General features: G+C 49.9%; 1 protein-coding gene across 6 annotated transcripts in view; it reads left to right on the top strand.

Moving 5' to 3' along the window:
* The window catches only part of LOC104149082 (leucine rich repeat containing 8 VRAC subunit B), a 63,160-nt gene that overhangs the window by 39,449 nt on the left and 6,350 nt on the right, over positions 1 to 17,361 (top strand). For 3 of the 6 annotated variants that reach the window (XM_068952568.1, XM_068952567.1, XM_068952569.1), the window contains one exon: positions 15,222 to 15,363. In XM_068952568.1, the coding sequence (XP_068808669.1) occupies positions 15,222 to 15,363 (142 nt within the window). Of the gene's footprint in view, positions 1 to 1,065; positions 1,154 to 1,711; positions 1,808 to 9,978; positions 15,030 to 15,221; positions 15,364 to 17,361 lie in introns of those variants that run through there. The other 3 variants (XM_068952571.1, XM_009682557.2, XM_068952572.1) reach the window with 3 other exon arrangements.

Genomic DNA, 17,361 nt, shown 5'->3' with positions numbered 1-17,361 from the left:
CTGAGGAAAGCAGCTCCATGCAGCGAGCACTTAAGCAAACCCTTTAGTCAAAGGATGAGCTGAACATCCACTGCTACAAATCACAGTCATGGCTCCCAAAGGAGGAACCTGAAGCTGCCCTTGGCAGCCCCTGAAACACGTGGGTCAGAAAACACACAAAGTCGGGATTGCACGCAGCTATCCAACGCAGAGCTTTGGTCCAGATCTCCATCCAGCTCCTGTTTCTGCAGTAAAACAGCTCTAATGCCTCATGTCATATTAATTTCCATACCCCCTCCCCAAGTCTTTATATACTTGTATTTCTTTCTTATGTGCTCTCCCTAGGGGGATATGCATACTGTCCCGAAGGTTAGGGATCAGTACCTAGAGAAAGTACCTGCCTCTAATGCAGAATTTGTCCTGTCCTGTGTCTGAGCTCTGCCAGAGGCATAAATCCTCCTTGGAAATGTGGGACTAATGTCCCTTCAAATCCACTGCTCCTTTCAGCAGCGGTTTTCAGCCTGTTCTTCCTGAATTGCTAGGCTGGAAGTTTGTGTTTCCAATTGTCCCTCTCTGAGACGCTTCTCTACTGCTAATGCCATCCCAGGCTCTGCGTAGCCTCGTCTCTTTGCAGTCTTTCCACAGCCCTGCGCTTTGAGGTCGAGGGCTTTCCAGAACAATTTCCGCTGCCATCCTCGGGACAAGAATCAAAGCAGGCTCGCGCCTCTCCGCTTGCCGCCGATGTAAGCGGCCTGTCGTTAATTCCCGCGGCGCAGAGAGCGCTTGGCGGCGGTTCTGCCGTGTTTGCTATTCGCCCAGCACCCGCCTCGCAGCCAGGCCCCGCCGCGGCCGCCTCCTCCCGTCTGCTCGGGGCAGCGGCGCCGGGGCCGCCCGGGGGCTCCGCGCCCCCCTCCCGCCTCCCCGCGCGGCGCCGCCGCTCGCGGGAGTCCGGTGGGGCGGGGCCGGGCCGCGCGCGCCAGCCGGGGACGGGCCTCGCGGCGGGGGCGGGGCCGGCGGGCGGCGCGGCGGGGCCCGGCCCGGCCCGGCCCGGCCCGGCCCGACTGCCCGCGGCCGCCCCGCCCCGCCCGGCCCCGCCCGGCCCCGCGCTGCTCCGCTCCGCGGCATGAGCGCGCCGCCGCCCGCCGCTGCCCCGCACCCCGCCGACACGCACCAGGTAGGCGCCGCCGCCGCCGCCGCCGCCTGCCCCCGGGCATCGCCGCGGGGAGGCCCCGGCCCCGGCCCCGGCCCCGGCCGCGGGGAGCTCCGCGGGGCCTGGCGCTGCGCCGGCCGCGGCGAGACCCGGCCCCGGCCCCGGCGAGGGGGCTGCGCGGCGCCCCGCGGCCGCGGCGGCCCCTCGGCGGCGCCGGCGGAGCGGAACCGCCGTGGGAGCGCGGCGGTCCCGGCCCCGGCCCCGGCCCCGGCCCTGGCTGCCCGCCCGGCCGGGGGGGCCGGGGGTGCGGGGCGGCCGGCGGCTGCTCCCCTCCGCCCGCTGGGGCCACCGTTGCCGGAGCCGGCGGGGAGCGGCGGCTCCGTCCGCGCTGCCGGGGCCGCGGCCGCTACCGGCACCGGCCCTGCCGCAGCGGCGCGGCCGGGGCGGTGGTTCAGGTAGGGCCCGTGCCCCCTTCGCCGGGCGCTGCAGCCGCAAGCTGGCCCGACCTGAAACTGCTTTAAAATCGGCTCGTCGCAGGGTGATAGACGGTTCCGTTCCTCGTTCGCAGCGTGCGGTTTATGCAGTTACTGGGGAGAGCTGGCCGAGCAAAAGGAGAGGCTGGTGACAGACCGCCCAGTGTGCTCTGCTGTAACATCGCTGGGATGAAAGCGTTTAAAAGTGAGGAGTTTTATTGCACAAATAAGTATGCAAGTTATGTTTGCTTTTGTGTTTTTTACTTTTGGAATAAGCACTTTCTCTGGAAAAATGACTTGGTGTTAGGAAGAGCACTGCTCGAACGCATGTGTGTTTTTGCTCCAATAGAGCCCTTAGGCTTGGATGATGCTGTAAAAAAAGCAGGGGCAGGCAGAAAGGGACTTTGCAAAATAGGGAAAGAAGATGGCAATGTTGGAAATAAGGAAAAAAAAAAAAAAGTGTCCCTCAAGTTCAACAGAGTAGAAGTACTTCCCTTCTTCCCTGGTATTTTAGAGCTGCTTTTGCTTTCATTTTTGGCATGGCCAAAGCAGGTAGAAGGGTAGCACTCCCTCCCCATGCTCCCGTTTCAGCATCGCGGCGGGTGCGGGTCAGCGCCCGGGAGTCCCGGGCAGGGTGGCCCCCGCGGGTGACCCGTCTGGCTGGGGAGGGCATCTCGCGGTGCGGCGCTGCCTGCGGATGCTGGTGCTCAGCCCTGTTGCTCTGAGTCATTTGCTTCTCCGGTTGCATTCTGCCTTCGCTACAGTGCGTAGCGGCTCTTATGCTGTTTTTTTCCAGACTGAGTACTAACAGGCCCCCCAAGTAGGTTTTTATGGTAACAGAACATTGTGTGGTTTTTTGCTATTACTTATTTTTGTAAACAGTTTTTAAAACGAAACTTTTTAAACAAAACCCTAAGAATCTAGTTACTTTATAAAGCTGATCCTGTCCTCAGGGAAGAGCAAAATCGGATGAATCTTGACTGCTTCGGAAGAAGTTGCTCTCGTACTTGATGCCATCTTGAAATCGGTTTCTGTAGCAGTTTGAATTGATTTCCTGAGGCGGAGGCATCCCAAATCATCACTTGTTTTTCAGGCCTTCGGTAAGGGGCTCCAGCAGGGAGGGGTGGCAGGGTGCCTGGGTTGTTAAGAGGGTTAAACAATATTGAGGTAGCCTTAAGACCAAAGTGCCGACACAGCAAAGCCCAGAATAATGAAACGCAAGAGAAATTGTTGGGAGAAGCAGTTCCTCCGATTGTCCATTGACCTAAGGCAGCCACGGATTCCAGTGGACCCTATTCACTACCACAGAGGCGTTTCCCAGCCCAGCCCTTTGAGTGCTGCAGGAAATAAAAAAGCTTAGATGACACTCCAAACAATTCGCAGTAACAGGACCTAGTATGTACTTTTACAGGATTTTTGCTCTGTGAAAAAACTTAGTCAAAAGATATTGTCCTTCTTGACGTTAAGTTGTGAGGGGCAAGGGAGGGGCCTGAAAATGAAAGATTTTACATCAGAAAAAAATGAAAATAACCCAAAAATGCTCTTTTAAAAGCTTCGTGTAGTAGAGCAAAGGAGTCATTTTCCTTCCAGAACGATCTGACGGAGGAACGTTAGCAAGCGTTGCGTTTCACACATTCAACAGAATGGGAACTTTTCTTTTTCATCCCTCACCTGTTTGCCTAGAGATTTTGTGCAAAAAAACTTTGATGTAAACTCAAGCTATAGTACAATATGACTTTGTGTTTTTAAGGTCTTTTTGCCTCTAAAAAGGTACCGGGTTTGCTTCATCTTTTTGGGCACGGACGAATGCGTCGTTCGCTCCATTGCTTTTGTTGATAATACAGGGCGGGCAGCATCGTCTTCTCATCCCCGGGCAAAATGTCTCAAAGCTGCCTTTAAACCTGGCAGGCCCTGCCTCAGCTTCTCTGCGCTGTATTCGTTTTAGATTTAATGCTTGACACAAGAAGCCAATAAGATGGAGAATGGATTTTACAACTGCATCATCCAGAGAGACATAAGCTTGTACCAATATGCTCCTTTTCTGCACTTTGTCCAGTACGGAGATTCTGTCAACTCTGTTTCCGTCTCCCATGAAGGGTTTGATTTGCAGTCTCGTGTTTGATCAGGCCAGATTTTTAAAAGGTAGGATAGTGCCATATAAATGCCTTGCATGTTTTCCGAGAGTTTTGGGAGAATTCTGCTTTAAGCTAAAGCGCGCCTATTTTTCTGGCTTTGCGGAGGTACCTCAGACAACCATAGCAATAGTATGTAAGAGTTTTTTTATTATGTTTTAAATGATTTTGTTTTTAGAGTAAAACGAATCCCCTTTGTTGCTCTGCTAACCAGAATAGGATGTGCAAAATACCACTCTTCTCCTTAGAAAGTTGCTAATGCCAATGTCAGGATGAGCTTACAAAATTCCTCCCAGGTTTGACCAATATGTATGAGAACGTTTGCTCCTGTAAAGCAGCATTACAGATCTGTTTCTCTCTGTCAAAGTGAGCTTTAACTTTTCCACTGACTTTCAAGTGAGCAGCATTTAGCCTCCTGTACTTACTTCAAGTTCTGGACTAAGCGATAGTCTGCTGAAGAGGGTGAGACGCTAGCTCACTTCTCCCTGTAACGGCAATAGCAGATAGCGATGCTATATTGACAGGAATCCGAAACTTGACAAAGCAGCCTTAAGACTGTTGAAATGCTGATGAGAATATCTCCATTTTCTGTGCTCATCCTTGAAAATAAGGTGGGAGCTTGGAAGAACTGCGCGCTCTTGAGCGCACGGTGAGGCAGAGCCCAGGTCGAGCCGTGCCCCGGGTGCAATACCGCAACATGCACGTGATTTACGTCGGAGTGCAACAGCTCAGAAGTGAACACTGTTGTTGTAAGCAAGCAATTGCAGTATTGTAAGAGAGACCACTGTTAGATAAGTCTTCTCATTTCCAGTCACTGTGCATGCTTTTTTGATGAGCTGTCCCTGCAGCAGATTGTTTCCATGCAAGCTTACGGAGCAGGAGGGGCATTCACAGACAATATATTCAGAAAAGCCCTTTGTTAAGTGTAATGAGATTAAAAAGAATATTTGCTCTTTGCCATGATTTATCCATGGCAACATAATTTCAGGGCGCTGCACACCTGCCGTGGTATCGCCCGCACCCCACCAGCGAACGCTTTGATCTCGCGCAGGGTGGGCCTGATGGATGCGGCCTTTCGCCCTGTTGGTTGATGCAACAGGAGGCTTTTTGGAGAACCCAGTTTAGAGCTAATCCCTCTTCAGCAGGCAGACCATGGCTGGACAGTGGTCTGAAAAAGTCCAATAAAGAATTTAGACCGATAGCTCTGTTTTGTCAGATCCCTGATGTTTATTTGAAAGTCTTATGGAAATAGTAATTCAGATTCTGTAGCTGTTTGTGCTTATCTTTGAATGTGTGTAGATCATCTCCACAGCATGTTTCATGTACTTGAATTAATCTACAATAGTTTTTCTCATCCTTTTAGGAGGGAGGATGAGACTGAGCTATATTTTTATTGTTGGGGACTTCTGTCCCAAAGGATGGTTTTGGGGGAGGAAAATGCCTCGGATGTGTTTCAGGCTGAGAATGCCTGTATGTTTGTCCAGGTGTATTGGGATTCGTGTTTTATGAGAATATCACAAACTTTAGAAAGCTCTCTTGTGCAACATGCAAGCAGGAGCAGAAAAGATCCTTTATATGAAGAAGTCTCACAAATCATGAAAACAGGCATTTCTTTAATGTTTTTGGCTCAGTCACTGCATAAAATGTTTTTAACTAACTTTTTGGATGGTTGAGCTATTTAAGACTTAGAATGGACCCTTTGTATTTCCTGCCCCAATTAGGAATTATTTTTTAATTAGATCAGCTGAACATATTTTATTATGTGCACTTGTGTCAGGCTAAGGTCCCTGAATATTTCTTTGTCAACGCATGGCATTAATTTATGCAATATTTTCTGTTCTATGAAATTGAGAATGTTGCTTCTTTATCTGAATATATTAAATAAGTGTTTGGGGAAAACTTGGTTAAATCTGATTAAAATCTGATGTGAGTTTACTTTTCTCAGTCAGAACTACTAAAATATCACTTTCTGAACAGTTTCTTACTCTGTGCTTTGGTTTGCTTTTAAGAGTTTTCACTCGCATTAGGGACTTTTTGCAGCTGAGGGCCCTCAGCTTGAAAGATAGCCCTGATAAACTAAGAATGTTATTCCCAAAGCTGCAAAATGGTGAGTATTGCCTTTGAAGTAGTCTTTTTGACATGGAAATGTGTACAGTTCACTTTTCTTTAGAATTGGACAAATAGTTAAGCAAAGCCAAATCTGCATACAGTCCTATGTGCGTGGTACAAAAAGAACTCCTATTGATTTCACTGAGATTTTATCTGGCAGAGTCCGGCCCTGAACGTTTTTTTGTCTTCGGTCCAACCAAGTAGAAGTCAAAGAGCTGCTGACGATAGGAAGTATTTTTGGTGTGTAATACATGAAATTAAAACAAACAGCAAGTTTTTGTCTGGGTTCCTATCAGCAAAGCAGCTTTTGTTATATGTGTAGTGGAAATTGCAAGGCATATTTTGAAATGCAGTTTATTAAAGTTACTTCCTCTGTACGTCTCCTGCGCGATCTGAAGTCAGGACTTGGCAATACCCTCGGCCGCTGCCGTACAAGCTGCAAGGCTTAAAACAGGGCAGGGGGGGTTTCTGCCTCCCCGGGTGCTCCGTGATGCTCCCGCGCTGGGCGCCTCCTCCCAGGGCAGCCGTGGAGAGGCAGCTGAACTCTTCAACATAAGCTGGAGACCTGCAGCGTGGGCCTCAGCTGGTAAAAAGGGAAAACACGGAAAGGGTCGAGGTCTCTGGAGGCTTTCAGCAGTTTCTGGAAGTTACACCCTTGTTATGGGCTTTGCAGTGCTCGCAAGCGAGCCCTGCCCCGTCACTAGTCGCTCCTTTGAGTCTTGGCTGCCTGGGCACAAGGTGAGCTGAGTCATGGGAGTCAGCGAAACGGAGGCTGGGTTTTAGCAGTATGTTTCTGAGTACAGGCTGGATTTCAAGTGGCAGAAAGGAGCCCCCTCAAATCAGGAGGCCTGGAAATGAAATCCTGTCCCTACCCTGAGCAGCTGTATCGCGGGGGACGGTTCATGGGCCTCATCCGCCGGCCCTGCCATGGGGAGGTGGGGAGTGTTGCCCATATGAAAACTGCACAAATTGGACAAGTTTTGTAGGAACACCAAGATCTGGGGGATTGGAATGATGTATTCTTTAAGCTGATTATATTTTTGCCTGCCCACAGAATGCAAACTACTATGAATTGACCCAGATAACTACTGTTATGTGTAGTATCAAATCAAATTAATTCCAGTGGCTTTGCAGGGCAAGTTTTAACTTGCTGTCAGTTTAGACTCAGTGGTTTTCAGAGAGCTGGCAGAAGCCTTATATTACCGCTTTGTAGTACTATTCATTCATATTTCCCACCGCAGCTTGTGAAGAAAGTAGACGTGTCTGTGTTTTGCAGCTGGGGCACGGCGGGGTGGTGTGGTTTGCCCAGCCCAGCGGCCGGAGGGGCAGGCCTCGCTCGTGCTCTGTTCTTCCTTCGGGGCACGTTTCCTTGCCATCCCCAGCCCCACGATGATGAATTTCAAGGAGTTTGTTTGAAAATGCAGTAAACACATGGACTTTTAAAAATAACTGTTTGGATGTGCATGGATTGTTTTTTAGATGACTTTTAAAGGCTTTCCAGCTCCTTTAATGTGGGATTTATGTTTGAGCAACAGCATCATTTGTTTGTATTTCTTACTTCCAAATGCTGGTATTTTTTTTGCTATGAAAACCTCTGTTATAATCCACAGAACTAAAAGTAGCCTGTTGCTTTTGAAAAGCAGGCAACAAGTGATACTTTTTTGCCATATTGTCAGGTAGTCAGTTTTCAAAGTAGCTTTCAATAAAATCAGGAAACACCAATGTCTGTAAAGCCTAACTGAGGAAGTTGTTATCCTTAAATACCTCAGGTATAGGGAGAAGTTAGTCACAGAGGTATTTACTGTATGTTACGTGGGACCTGGCCAGTCCTATACTGACTGAAATGCTGGACATTGCAAACGTATAGCAAGATAATTACCAAAACTGAACTTTGGGGTAGTTCAGACATTATTTTACTGCTCACACAATGCATATAAGAACTCGGATGAGAGTGTAACTCTGAGCCCTTGGGAATTAGGATTGCTAATTCCAGCCCTTATCCTAGTATGCCCCTCTTAGACTAATCTAGTTTCCTAACTTCATGCCTTGTCTGTGAGTCCGCTTTTTGTCCTGTTCTGGTAAAGCGATTAAATGAAGCTGGTGCTTTGGCCTGGTTCGTGGTGCGGGCCGGGCAGCGCCCGGAGCTGCGAGGGCTCTGGGGCACGGGCCGCAGAGCAAGTGTTCGGCCCTTCCAGTGCCTCAGATCAAAGGACGCAGGCAAAACCACGGTTTCCAGAGGTTTATAAACTAGCCAGCTGTGGGCAGCTGTTCCTAGTACAGAAAAGTGCATCCCAGATGCACAGGCCAAAGCATGGGGCTCAGGAAAGTTTAAAATAGAAAGACTGCCAGTTCTGTACTATGTATAGTCCAATGTGTGTTCTCCTAAGCTTGTTCTTAGAAATCATTTGAACAATTTCTGGCTAAATTCTAATTTTAAAACACTTTTAAAGGGAGGCAGGCTTTTTCCTACGGACGTTCCAGGGGTTTCCCTCGGTAAAGGTTTGGCCAAGTTATAATCGGCAGAGCACATGGCCGACGATGGTGGTACCAGGCCGTTTTCGTGCTGGGCTGCGCCTAGCAGCCCTGCCCACCCAGGCTGGAAGAGATCATGGCCCTAAGCCCTCGGGCTCTGCATGGACCACTGAGTTTGTCTAAATCGAGTACTTCAGAATACCTCACCAGGAACTTAATTGCAGAGCTCCCTTCTCCTTGCGTGTTTAACTGTCTCAACGCGTAGTTCCCCATCAGGTAAAGCATAAAATTTTGCTTTCCAGAGCAGCCCCAGGCCTGGTATCGAAAAGCGCTTTAGCTTAATGTGGGCTCCTGGCCGAGGGCAGACGTCACGGCACCCCTGAAAAGCAGCACTGAAGTACCTAGGCCGAGTAAGAAACGTTTGCGGCTGGCTGCCGAGCGCGGGGGTGTTCGGGGTGTGCAGCGCCCCGTCCCGTGCGAAGCGAAGCCCTGGGGGGCCCACGCGACCCCCGGACCCGCGCGGCTGCGCCCCGGCGGCACCCGCATGGGCTCGTTGCTCCCGTAGCTGCAGCAGCCTCTGTGTTAACGATGTGCTGCGCTCTGCTCCTTTAATGAAGATGAATACGCTATAAATCATGTATGGGAACTAGCCCAGAGACCTACTTGCGGCAGTATTCCCAAAAGGCGTTTCATAATTTATCCTAATGCATGCAACATGTTTAGAACAGCGGGGACAGCGGGTTGTGCCTAGCCCAGCGCTTTTTCCTTTCTCACATCTCTCATTTGAAAGACGGAGCGGTCCCCAAGCCGGTTTTCTCGCAGGGAAATCCCGGTGTGGACCCTGTCCGCCGCGCCGGCTGGCCTCCCGGCAGCCTGGGAGGCGAGGGGCGGCTCGGGGTCGCCCGCGCGTGGCTCCGCGAGGCGGTGGCCCTGGTCCCTGGCCCCAGGAGGGGTCGGCGCAACCGTGGGGGAAGGTGGCTGAATCTCCGCCTAGGAGTTTGCACACCTCTTCTGGTCAGCTAAGGACAAGAAACTCCAGCAAACTCTTATGTTTCCAAGTTGTAGGCTTCACTGTTTCTGCAGCCTTGTCTTTCTCCTTCCGCTCTGCTCCCCTTTTCCTTCTCCCTGGTGTGTTATTTGTCCCCGCGCGGAGGCGGCAGGTTGCGGGCACTAACTGCCCGTGCAGCACTCGGCCCCCGTGGGGCTGGGGACGTTACCCCGAAACGCGTCGTGGCTGGCGGCGCTTGCTTCGCCGCGTGGGAAGGTGGTTGGGTAACCGCTGGCCGAAGGTGAAACAGCGGAGGGTTTGCCTTCCGGGCAGCGGCGTCTGCCGCTCGCCCGTGTACAGCGCAGACCCCGGCAGAGCCGCCGCTGCGGCGGGGCGCCCCGGGCCGGGCCGTCGCCCCGCCGAGCCGCGTCCTCGGGCTCTGCTCAGCCAGAGGCGTCAGCCGGGGCGCCGACCGGCGAGCGCCCGCGAGCGATACCTGGCGGCGCGGGGCGGCCGGTGCCTCGTGGCCGGGCCGGGCGCTGGCGGGGCGCCCAGCGAGGAGAACGGCTGCAAAGAGTTTGCAGCAGGTGAAGCTGTCCGGTTATTTGTGTGTGTGTTTTTCTCTGTGGACTCTCTTAACCCGAATGCCTGCAGAAACTACGCCTTGAGAGCCGAGATGGGTCAAGCAGAAGCAAGCAGTGGGGTTTTGTCGGGCAGCGTGCCCGCCGCCTCCGCTGAGGGCTGGTGTGGATTCATTCGCAGCTCTGCTGCAGGAAGTGAATGCAGTTACGCTGCAAGGGTCTGCTTAAAGCCAGCGGCAGTTCCCCAGCAATAGCTGGAGTGCAGGGCCTGGGAGCTGCTCGAGGCAAACCTCTTTTACGCGGGGCTGTGTTGGAGGTGCCCTTCGGTGAATATTAATGTATTGTTTCTTTTTAACTGTAAAGCATTTTCCAAGGTGTTAGCCAGATGCAGTGGGGAGAGGGGGTATATCGCACGGATGTTGGACGGGTTGAACTGTCTGTGAACTTTTAAGTCCCTAAAAGTTTGCCCGTCTGGCACAGCAAGGCCCCATTTCTGACCCTGGGTCTGCAGCAGAGATCACACAAAATGCCCACCCCAAAGCAAAGGCCCTGGAGAAAGCCACAGAGCCGGTTTGTGGAGCGCTAAGGCGAGGCCGGGGGGCTGCCTGCAGGTTTTTGTGGCCTTGCCGCGGCAGCTCGTGGCGCAGAAAGCCCCTGGCCCTGAGCTGCAGCCGTGTGGTGACGGCGAGAGTTTTGGTCCGCTTAGTTTATGTCACTTGCAGAAGTAGGGTGGCTGCAGAGCTGAAAACCGTATTTGTCAGCGGTTTTGTACCCGCTGACGAAGCGGCTTTGCTGACCCAGCGGGGACGCCGGAGCTCCTGGAGCGCAGGGGAGCCCGGGGGGCGCGGGGGCACCAGGAGACCCGTGCTGCCGCCCCGACCTGCCGCCCGCCGAGCAGCTGCCAGCCGTCAGCAAGTTTGTGTCCTTTATGTTCTGCAGCGGGTGCCATTTGCATTGCCCGGTCTGGAAAATATGTGTTTTTCTCTTTAGCTGCACTGGCAAGAGGCTTCTCTGCTTCCTGGCCGTGCCCCCCGCTTCCCTCCTTCCTTCTGGTGGGGGCCAGCTGCAGAGGAGCTGGTTTGCGCCGTGGTGCGGCCAATTCAGAGTCATCCCTGGATTTAATCGCTCTCATTTATTAATGCGTCAAATTTGTTCCCAGGACTTTTCTTTCTCCCTCAGATCTATTTATTCCCCGTAGCTCTTTTAGGTCACGTTAAGTCATTGTGCCTTGCTCTTAATTGCCTATGCATTAGCTGATTTCCATGGTCAGTATTTCTGCTGGAGTAAGTATCTGAAGTTTAGCTGGAAACTGTGCCTGTTTACATCAGCAAAGAGTTTGGACCTGGATGTTTTGTTTGGTTCTTTTCCACATCTCTATTTCCAGCAGAAGCCATATCTGTTTGCGTATTATCTCCAAGTCTTTGCCACGTCCCTTCAGGATGCTATATTTGACTCTCCTTTTCCTTTGGGGGGAGAGCTGAGTGCTCTCTGCACATCCTCCTTGTTCCTGGATCCCAGTATTCCCTCTTGTTATTGCATACTGTTCTTTACTCCAACTCTTCTTTATTTCGTAGAAACTTTAAAATAATAATAAAAAAATCTCTGCTAATTTCTCTCCCCTCGGGTTTTTTTTTTTTTTCATCTGGCCAACCCTCAGCTCTTTTCTGCAGCACCGTTTAACAAGCCAGTACAGCTTTTCTCAACCTGAGCTCCTTTTGGGGTTCCTTGTGGTAGCAGAGAACCAGATGATTTATCTCATATACAATTGTCTTTTCTCTAGAGATTATTAGAAATGCGAGAGAGAAAAAAATGAAAGCATTCTGATTTTAATTGAACAAATTAGTTCAATATTTAGAATTCAAGAATTCCTTAAGGTGGGTTAGAATAATATTTAACATCAGTCAGATTCCGCATCTCAGCTGCTATGTCTTGTGCCATTAAATAGTGTTTGGAGTGCAGGTGAACTGAAGTTAGTAACGCTGTTATTTTACCATTTCTGAACTCCTTTTTCCCTGCAATATCTCCTTCTTATAAGAACAGGAAGCTACAGCAGATGGTGTGCTGTCCTGAAGATTGCTCTTTGGGCTGCAGTATGACTTTTCAGCATCTCTGTTTTGATCTGTTTAAACGAAGGAACAGCCACCGACCTGGTTTGCGTGTGATGATGCACTGTGCATCCATCAGCAACGTGGCTCAGGGCGTAGCCGTTTGGGAGCGCTGGGCTCCTGCCACAGCCCAGAGGGGTTTTTGGGCATGCTTGTAGCCGCGTGGACCTGCTGTGTCTTCCCTGAGGCCTCAGAAGCCGCTGCTAATAACGTCCTTTCGGTCACTGGGCAAGCAAGAACGTGAAAGGAGTTATAGGGAAGAGGGAGATGAATACGATACAGTTTTACCTGATTCTGTTTTTCAGGCAGTCAGGGGCCAACAGCGCCTCAAGGCCAGGGTGCCCTGCATGGCTTTCCAGCATCCTCTCCTTACTGCTAGTGCAACAAAGGGAGAAGCAATATGTTTTCTCCAGAAAATGTTAGAAAACAGTTGTCCCATTTTTTCATGTCCAGTCTCCACTTAAAGCTTCTTACGAATGTCTTTTTTTTTTTTTTAAGCCTTTCTTTTACAATTTATTCTTTAACTAAGCTGGATTTTTCCCACTCTGAGCAAGACAGTTCACGCTTTTTGAACTCTCAGTGCAATTGTCTGTCATTAGACAGACGTCACTGGTTTATTTACCATTATGATAGGCAATAACATTACCGTCATCCAGTAGAAGTATATTTTAACAATAAAAACAACAATTGGTAAACGTCTTTTGATGTCTGATGTTGGACTGCAACCTCTGCATTCCCACCAATGGGCTTTTGAGCGGGGCTCGGAGAGGCTTTCCGTATGCAGGTCTCCCCCGGCTCCGACCATGAACCGGGGTGACAGTACGCGCAGCCTGCTCGTGGGGAGCCCCGCTGTGCAAACCGCGGCCACTGCGGGCGGCAAGGGGTCAGGGCAGCCTGTATCTGCGGTGTCAGAAACTTTCTGCCTTCCTCTTAATTCCCCATGCATCACTTGCAAGAAACCAAGCAAATCTGTGAAACACAAAGGCCCCTGAAAACCAGACTGAAGCCTATCAGATGCAACAGCCAAATTACTTTGCGGTTGTGAAAGTGGTCCCCGCTCGGTTGTTCACGGGGTAGCTCCAGTCCCGGCTGCTGTCCTGCCGCCCGTCACAGCGCCAGGGCTCAGACCCACAGAGCTGCTTAGACACCTAACCAGTCAAAATTGGGTGTCCCATGCTTTCTGTGCTCGTGCGCACTGGCTTTTTCTCCAAAGTCTCCACTGTAGGAGGCATGACTGTGGCTTATCTGATGTTCAAATTGGATATATTTCCTGAAAAAAGCTGGAAAATGGGACCCATAAAGGCCTTGACAGTAGCAGATGAAAAAGAATCCAAAAGCTATTATTAAGGAGAGACTGGGGAAAAAAAATCAAGCCCTCGTGTTTTTTAAAGCAATCTGTTGTTATGTATTCTTGCAGGTACCAGTAGTATCCCATGCAGCTAACTGGCCTCAAACCCTGAGCCTGCAGCTGTACATATGTTGGAAAGCTTTGAGCAGGACCATTGCATGGCAACTGAGAAGTTAACGTTTTTATTAGTATATTCCTTTAAGAATTTTCTACATTTTGGAAAGTTTGATAGAAAATTGACTTTTTAAAGCTTGTCAGCAGCTGTTGCCAGCCACCTAGACTTTGTCTGGGAATGAAGATGAGGAGGCCTAATTCCCTACCAGTGGCCATGAAATATATGGGGGGATTGAAGAGAGCTCAGGTCACACTGTTTCTCCGCTCTGGTGCGGCATTATTTCCCGGAGAGCTGGCAGTTTGCCAGCCTGGGGTTGCCTCTCGGAGCGGTCTGCAGAGCCGGTGGCTGGGGTGTGCATAAAGCTGCATGGGGCACCTCAAATTTCCGAGATCCATTTTTTTCCACTGGTATTTCAAAAAAGAAAAGTGAGAGGTGAGAAAGATTTGTCCCAGCAGCTACCCAGCTGTTCCTCTGCTCTCGAGGCACGTATCTCCCCCGATGTGTCTGCTGAGCATTTGGAAGATAAGCGTGCAAAAATGAGAAGAGTGGCTCCTGACTGGGTGTAATTTGATAAAGAGGGCTGCATACCATCACAGCCACTGCAACAACTTAGGCCTGTTGGCATGGACACGGCATAGTAATCCGCTCATTTTTAACCTGACTAAATGAAGCCAGGCTTGCATTTTCACTGATTAATTTGCAAGGGCTGAGGAAGATGCTTGCCTTCCTCTGGGGATCTCCAGCCACGTCAGAGATGGGCAAGATTTCATCTAGCGTGGTAGCGTGCATCCTGGGGAACACCTTTGGAGAGAAAAGAAGCTGGAAGAGAGTCTCTCTGGCCTGGCCAAGCAAAGCTTAAAGCAACACAGAAGGGTTGAAAGGGGCGAGAGGAACAGGAGCGAGAGGTGCTTTTATGCTGCCCATCAGCAAGCTGCTGGGCATCAGTCCCACTACGAGCCCCAGTTCAGGTACAGACCCCCCCTGCCGTGCACGCGGCTCCTTGGGGGCTGCTGTGCCTCCAGAGGGTCACACCTGCACTGAATTGCTGTCCTCCCCAGCCCAGATCCCGGCTCTGAATGAGCTCAATCCTTTAAGTCCACGGTAGCATATCAGCAAGTGTACACTTATCCCTAGGCCTGTGCACAGCTGGATGGCACCAAACCCACGTTAATGCGTTCCCGTGCTCAGCTGAATCAGGATTATAAACTCTTTAAATATTACTGCGATGCAAAGTGATTATGGTGAGCATTAGTCAAAAGACAATTTTTGTAAACTGCCTTTGGGACTGTTTTTGTTACATTCCCATGTGAATTGATCTTTCCATCGTAACCTACTGGGGAGTTTCTGGGCTGTTTTGATCTCAGGGGCTGACTTACACAATACACTGCAGGCTTTGAGATCGGTCTCGTTGCCTGTACAGGCTCATGCGTTAGCTGATTTTTCAGAGGAAGTGATGATGTAAGCCTAGACATCTGAGGTGAAGAAAAAGCCCTTGATCTGCCTGTACTGCCTGTAGTTTCCGTTAGCTAAGGCACTTCAGCAACTTGCACTCGAAACATAATAGATTTAAAACTGCGGTGAGTATGCACACAAGTACTCCAGAGCGCCCCTGAAACCACTGTGAATCAAGTGGAAGTGAATGAAGCATGCCGGCTAAAAGGGACCATGAAGTCTGAGCGCGGGGACGGGTGCAGCGGTTCCTGGCGGGCGCGCGCGGACGGGAGGGAGCGGGCCGCCGGCGACTGAGCGCTCCGGTGCCTCTCTTCCAGGAAGATGATTCCCGTGACCGAGTTCCGGCAGTTCTCGGAGCAGCAGCCGGCCTTCAGGGTGCTGAAGCCCTGGTGGGACGTGTTCACCGACTATCTCTCCGTCGCCATGCTGATGATCGGCGTGTTTGGGTGCACCTTGCAGGTAAGTTAAACGAGGCCAGGACTAAACAGGTGCTGTTGGGGGCACGGGAAGAGCAACGCAGGCGAGAAGGGTCCTTGGAAGGATGGCGTCGCGCGTCGTTATTCCCTTGTGTTCACTGTGAACTAGGCGGAAATCAGCTTCTCCCAGAATTGCAAGTTGTTTAGGCAGAAACATGAAATAACAGGGGCCAGACTTTTAGCAGCTGTAAATCAATGTATCTGCCCTGAAGTCAATGGAGCGGTGCCAGAGCTGTTGGTCTGGCAATTGCCTTTGGTTATCATGACAAAAGCTTGCGTCTGGATGCCTGTTTTCACCACAGTCTGACATAACAAAACAGATAATCAACTCAAATTCCTATTTCTTAACATTTTTTTTTGTTTAGGAGCTGGAAAACATAATTTCTTAATTTCTATTTTTCTTTTTTTATTTGGCTTTTTAATTTGTTAATATTCTTTTTTTCTTTATGCTTCAAATAGATTTGAAATGAATGTGCTTATTTTATTAACGCTACCCACAACCTCCTCTGTTCCAAAACATCTCTGACAATGCTTACACATTGACATTACTGTCACTCCCTGTTAGTTAAATTGTGCTAAAGAGCTCAAACCTAAAAAGAAATGGAAATTCCTGTTTGGGATGGACTCTACAAAAATAGAAAGTTGTAGTACCAGTTCAAACATGGATGTCCCTTCTTTGGTATGAGTCAGAAATGGAGCAAAAGGGACACGCTGACAGAGCTCTGATTTCGGCAGAATTTGCTCCCTTACATGCCCAAGGTTTTCATGTGCCATGTCCCAAATTTTATGTGAAATCAACTGTAATTTTGCCTGTATTGTCTTTTCAAATATCTTTTGGAAAGTATGATGTCTATGTTTAAAAATCTCTCTGTACAAGAATTTATTCTGCATTAGTTGCCAAGTGTTTGTTTAAGCACATAAAGTAGAATTTCTGTCACTTTTAAATTTATCTGTTTGATTGGATGAAGCACACTGGAAAATAATATTTGGAAACACTGCAGATAACCCAGGGATTGTTTTTAATTCCAATTTACTACCAAAGGGATGATCCAGTGTGTAAATAATGGTGTATAACAGAATAGCTCTGTTACTTGCCCCCGGACAATGGTAGCGTTTACAGTCAAGAAGTTTTTGAAGTGGCAACAGTTGTGGCACTGATACTGTTAAAAACACATATGGTCTCAGCTCAGCATCTCCCTGCACCAGGGTGGATTATCAGGGGGAATCTGTGTTTGGTAGGTCTTGTTGCCTACCTATAGTTAGTGCTTTCAGCAAGCGTGATGCCAAAGGATACAGCCACGCTCCAGTAAAAGGCGCGTTTCTAGTTTAGGCTAATCCCAGTTAGTCATTCAGGGCAAATAACAGAGCTCCTTGGTTTATTACATGGATTAGCATTTTAAATTTTAAATTCCATGCTGCGGGGAGCCTGGCACTGAGCTCAAACTGCTACCCCAAGTTAAGCCAAAGATGATTGCCCCCCAGAGGCGTTCTGACCTGAGTTTGCCAACACGGGAGGCCAGCCCAAATTTAGAAAGTTGCTTTGTTTTGCCTTATACACGGACTTGAGGACAGAGCTACGTTTTTCCCCAGGTGTATGGAGTGAGGACTGTCTCTTTCTATTTTATATATATGAGAAACTGAATAAAAATTAAGTCCATGCACACATACAGGTGAACGTTGTCAACTCTCCATTATCCCTATCTAGCCTTAGTAAGGCCAAAGATTAACAATGATGCAGGCACCGATATGCCCATCCTGGCTCTTCATCAGCTGTTTTGGGTCTGACAGACCTCACAGTTTGGGCATAAAGCCACGCAGGTGCAGCATTACTGCTTTCAAGCCTAAGCTGTCTCTGAACATGGGGTAGCACTTTGTTGGGGTGCATACACCCAACCAGAACAAACCATGCCTGGGGAGAGCAATGCAGAAGCTTCCCCCTGGTCTTCTCTGCCTGTATGACCCATACTTTTCCTTTTTCTGA

Source organism: Struthio camelus, chromosome 8 (genome assembly GCF_040807025.1).
Source record: "Struthio camelus isolate bStrCam1 chromosome 8, bStrCam1.hap1, whole genome shotgun sequence".
NCBI classification, from domain to species: domain Eukaryota; kingdom Metazoa; phylum Chordata; class Aves; order Struthioniformes; family Struthionidae; genus Struthio; species Struthio camelus.
Note: the sequence above shows the minus strand (reverse complement) of the source record. Positions and strands in the feature narration are given on the sequence as shown.